Source organism: Cynoglossus semilaevis, chromosome 4 (genome assembly GCF_000523025.1).
Source record: "Cynoglossus semilaevis isolate Cse_v1.0 chromosome 4, Cse_v1.0, whole genome shotgun sequence".
Taxonomy (NCBI): domain Eukaryota; kingdom Metazoa; phylum Chordata; class Actinopteri; order Pleuronectiformes; family Cynoglossidae; genus Cynoglossus; species Cynoglossus semilaevis.
In genome coordinates, this window is record NC_024310.1 from 971987 (window position 1) to 977213 (window position 5227).

The following is a 5227-nucleotide window of genomic DNA, read 5'->3' on the forward strand; positions in this document are numbered from 1 at the left end:
CAGTGTTTCCAGATGTTTTTACTAACTCTGTTTACTGAACCCAGCTCAGTATGAGTGCAGCTCTTGGTGAAGTCTACCTGACACCCAGTTCACCCCTGGGGGGTGAGGGGTGAGGGTGAGGGGAGGGGGTGAGGGGAGGGTCTGAGAACAAAGCATTAATGTCAGTCATGTAACAGACCTTCTCATTCAGCTACTGTTTAATAGACCCCCCGCCCCGCCCTGGGGGGGGGGGGGGGGGGGGGGTGTGATTTCCACAGTGACGATCTGTGTCGACCATCTGGTGCGAGGAGATCTCAGTGTTGATCTCCTCCTCTGAAACTTTTCTTTTTTTTTTTCTTTTTTTTTACTCCTGCTGGTTGTTTGAATGTCATTTTTTTAGCTGCTTCAGTGAAACTAAAACGATGATTATTGATGTTGTTGAATTCAGGTGATTCATTTCACAGCTTAATTAAGAAGATGAAGAATTGACATTTTATTATAATATAAGTATTGTTGTCAGGTGTGTCTCTGTGATTCCACTTCCTGTCTGGTCTGGAGGGCGGAGTCAGTGACATCACACTCACCTGTGTCTCAGTGATTAGTCTCACTGGTGTCACCTGGTCCCCTGGGTATAAATACACCTCCATCTTGTCTTGGTGGATCATTGTTTGAGTCTGATTGTTTGTTTGTTTGTTTGTGTTGTGTCACGTTTTTGGAGTTTGTTTCTTTGAACTTGTGAGTTTGTGTTCTTTTGTTCACAGTTGTTGTTCTCCTCCTCAGAGTAAATACATGTTTGAAGTAATGAAGTACTGATAAACACATATATTTGTTTCATTTACAGTACAATGAAAAAGTATAAAAACACTGAACATTCATTCAGTAAACGTTAAATCTGACAGGATTCATTTATGAATCTGTGAATTTGTGAAGCTGTTTTTTTTCTTCTGGTGATTTTGATCCCGTTCTGTCGTGGTTTCATCAGTGGAACCATGAACCTCCATCACGGCTCCGTCTCTCACTGTTATGAATTGCAAATATTTTGTCACTCACTTCACGCCAAGACACATTTCTGTGGATTACTACGCGGTCTCTCTCCGCCTGGCGCTCCTCCTCACGCAGCGTAAACGTTCCCTGCAGCCTTTCAGAGGTATTTTTAGAAGATGAAACAAATGTCAAATTTGACAGAGTTTAAGAGAGAACGGAGTACGAACGACGTGGAACTGAAAACTGGATTATCACTGATCTGGAGATAGAGGCGTCACCGTCTGATGATGATAAAAAACCAACACTTTATTTAGTCAAGAAACAGGAATCAGATCAGACTTTATCAACGACTTTATCAACGACAACAGGACGTGACGATCAAGAAAAATATATAAAAATGAACATGAAACCGTCTGCAATATTTTCATATATTTATATAAATGAAACGGTCGTCGACCTTTGACCCCTTCTGTTCAAATATTTGGAGATTTTCTTTCGTCCACGTCTTCAGACTGTGGTGATTCTTCTGATGTTCATGGCGTTCTCCTCTGACGGACACACCTGGATGTGACCCTCGCTGTGGACGGACGGGGTCCTGGAGTGGACGACGTCAGGGACCTGGAGACAAACCCAGGGTGAATGTGATTGGCCGGTTCCTTAAAGACGTCAGCAGCGTTAAAGTAAAGTAATACTTCAACGCCCTGGGTCACAGAGCGGAGATGTAACTGATGGGTGAGGCAGCTGAGGGTGAGGCAGCTGAGGGTGAGGCAGCTGAGGGTGAGGCAGCTGAGGGTGAGGCAGTGCAGCACTACAGCTCCCCTCATGGAGGGCACGGGGGGCGGAGGAGGAGGAGGAGGAGGAGGAGGTGCAGAATGACTGGATGTATTATTCAGCTTCGTCGATGCTGAAGCGTTCTGTCTGTCACCATTCAACTACCCTCCCCCCCCCCCCCCCCCCCCCCCCCGACCCCCCCCGACTGCCCCCCGTTTGTCTGTGTGTCCCCCCCCCCCTCTCTCTCTGTTCTGGTTCTGGTTTTTTTTTCTAACTTCAGTATCATCATCTCTACGTGTCGCCTGATTTTGACACATCTTCATAATTAACCTCTTGTTTGACCGCGAGGTCGTGACCCCGTGAGCAGACATTTCCTGGACGTCGTCTTACCTTGTAAACACTCTCCATCTTTCTACGAATTTCCACCACAACGTCATTGTAATCTGCATCTGTGGGGTAAAACAGCATCAAGCTAGTTCAGTCCTCCTTCGTTAGCTTCTTCACGCACGCATTCAACGCCGTCTCAGTCCTTTATCGCCCTAACCTGCTGTGCCTCCTCCCCGACTCTACCTTTCTGTTTAACCAAACAAACCCGTGACTCCTGGTGATGACAACAGTCTCATTACACCCTGTAGTACAATTACCATGGTAACCTTTGTGTAGTACTGTGTACTGTGTATTATTGTGTGCTGTTGTTATTAAATGGGTTAAATTCGGGGCAGTAAAATGTTGCAGTTGCCTCCTCACCCGTGGGCCCGTCTGTAGAGAATCCCAGATTGGTCCTCGCTCTGGTGACGTCATCGACTTTACGTCCCTCCGTCACCGATCGGCTGAACCTGAAAACGCACGCAAACAAACGGTCAAATAAAAACCATCAACTTGATGATTGATGACAGTTTCACGCTGCGTTTGATCAGACTCAGTCCTGCAGTAAAACACGGTCAGAAACTGAGTTACGCTGAAAGGAAAAACCATTAAATGTTTATCAGCTGAAACCACAAAACAATGAAGATTCTCTTTCATTCAGATGTCGTAAAAAGTCATCACCGACGGGTGTCGTTTAAACTTCAAGATGTAAATGACGAAGCCATGAAAGAGCATTTGTTATTGGAGCCAATCAGGTCGCAGTATCACTGACCAAAATTCACTGGATTTAAAGAAAGAGTTTTTATCTCACCACATGTCCTCGGGTCCAGACGGTCCTGAAAGACACCAGAACGTTTGGTCATCAGTGCAGTGACACTACTGCAGTACTACTACAGTACTACTACAGTACTACTACAGTACTACTACATGTGTCTACATCAGTGTAACGTGGTGTTCCAGTGTTTATTAGCTCTGGACATCACGGCCCGCGGTCAGTCTGCAGGTCGAGTCAGTGAAAGTCGGAGTCGGCCGTTAATGACTGATGCATCATGGGATTATTGTCGCCTTGGCTGAAAAGTCGTCCTGGCCACAGCAGAGACGTCGGAGCGGAACGACGGTGCAGATGGTGTTTGTCCCAGGGGTAATAAAACCTGCCTCTGTCATTATATTTTTAATGCCCACTCTCCTGCTGCCCCAGGTCTTTGGTGATGACTGGGTTACAGTCTCTCTTCTCTTTTTTTTTTTTTCTTTCTTTTTTTTTCTTTTTTCCAATAGTGTTGAGTCGTACATTACTGCACTGAGATGGAGGTTTGGAAGGAAGTCACGGAATCTTACCTCCTGGGCAACGGTTCAAGCTAATAACCCATGTTCTGTAATAATAATAATAGTTATTATTATAATTATAATTAGAACTAACTCTAACTCTATGTTAACTCTACTGGACTAAGTTCAGCTCCTTGTGGAATCCCAGTGGTCGCGACGCTGCGGCGATTCTGTCGCCTCCTGGTGAAAAGTCCAGGAACAGAACTGGGAACTTTATTTTATTATTGTTTATTTTATTGTTTATTAACATGACGTTTTTTCAACCCACTAAAATAAAAACCCCACCAGCGCTCCCTTGTGGACATGGTATAAAATTCATATTAATGCATCTTGGAGAAAACAAAATAGAGCAACAACAACTCAAAGTCCCATGTGACCCTCTGGGACTGTCCAGTAGTGTCATTACAGGTGGCGCTCTAGTGCAGAAGCTTCTCTGCGACATCCCTGAGCAGACGGTTTAATGACACAACTTTACCGCCGGCTCTCACCGATGAATCACCTTCTCCGCTCGGGGGTTGTGACAAGTCGTTCAGCTTCATCACAAATATTCCTGGATGGCTCTGAGAGCGACGCAGTAAAACTGCAGTACACTGTGTACTGAGTGTAGTTTCAGACACTTGTGTCTCGACTCTGCAGCGACTTCATCATAGAGTCACACGAGAAACTGTCATTGGTTGGAGCTGATTCTTTAGTCAAACTAAATATATTTTAGACTCTAATCATTTGTGTTTGTTTTGTTTTTTTGTCATTTAAATTACACATTTAACTTGTAATCAACTCAAAGTAATGTCTCTTTAAAGCATGTTTTAAAACAACAAAAGTGATTTTTTGGTATTTAGAAAAAAACCCACTGCATATCAAAAGCACTGGATATTGAATAAACAAACTAAGAGGGTTTTTTCTCATATAAAGAGATTTTTCTTTTTTTTCTGGCCGTGGTTCTGCTGTGATGACCACCTGTCTCCCTGGTACACACACACACACACACACACCTGGTGTCTATCAACCAGGGTGATTTCAGCTGCTGGTTTCCTGTCACTCATTTTCAGTGTCTGCTCTTCTAGAATCTTCACCACAGTTGCTTCTGTTTTCAACTTCCTGTTTTTAATCCAGTGATTCTGGAACGACAGGTTACATTTGTTCCTTTTTCCTCTGGAATCGTTTGAGCCTCTGCATCAGCTGCATCTTTACATATAGTGTATGTGTTTAGTGGGTGTGGGTGGAGGTGGGGGAGGTGGAGGAGTCATGAATCATTTACCAATAATAAACCGTCTCTGTCAGCCGTCAATACTTTAAAACACAGAGTCTCAGTTGATGCTGTTTTCACTCAGATGTTCTTGGTTTAGATTTCTGTGTGACTGCAGTACACAGAGTACACAGAGTACACACAGTACACACAGAGTACACAGAGTACACACAGTACACACAGAGTACACAGAGTACACACACTCTGCTGCTACTGTTTTCTGAAAAGTAAAGCTTTGTGCTGACAACTAATGTTCTACCTTTTGTCAGAAAAAAAAACAAAAAACCCCTGTGTGCCCTTGGCCAAGGCCAGCAGGTGGCGTAACAACCTGTCTTCTTCATTATACTTTAATCACAGCTCTGTGTGTGTGAAGAAGAGCAGGAGGCTGACATTTATTTCACCCGCAGCAGTTTAAAGAAGAGGGAAAAGTGCCTACTGTCTGGTCTCCGTCGTCTGCAGCAGAGGACGACGGCGCTGCAGAGCAGCAGGAGCAGCAGGAGCAGCAGGGGCGGGGCGAGGGGGGGGGTGACCCCCCTAGGCCCCCGCGACACCCCTGCC

General features: G+C 44.9%; 1 protein-coding gene across 4 annotated transcripts in view; it reads right to left on the bottom strand.

Annotated features, from left to right (window-relative positions):
* Window positions 1-1291: 1291 nt before the first annotated feature.
* The window catches only part of igsf5b (immunoglobulin superfamily, member 5b), a 10139-nt gene continuing 6203 nt past the window's right edge, over window positions 1292-5227 (bottom strand). The window contains exons 7-11 of one of the 4 annotated variants that reach the window (XM_025055073.1): window positions 5106-5180; window positions 2912-2936; window positions 2482-2570; window positions 2125-2183; window positions 1292-1581 (exon numbers count right to left, since the gene is read on the bottom strand). In XM_025055073.1, coding sequence (XP_024910841.1) covers window positions 1471-1581; window positions 2125-2183; window positions 2482-2570; window positions 2912-2936; window positions 5106-5180 — 359 coding nt within the window. In that variant the 3' untranslated portion in view covers window positions 1292-1470. The remainder of the gene's footprint in view (window positions 1582-2124; window positions 2184-2481; window positions 2571-2911; window positions 2937-5105; window positions 5181-5227) is intronic. The other 3 variants (XM_025055072.1, XM_025055074.1, XM_017031840.2) reach the window with 3 other exon arrangements.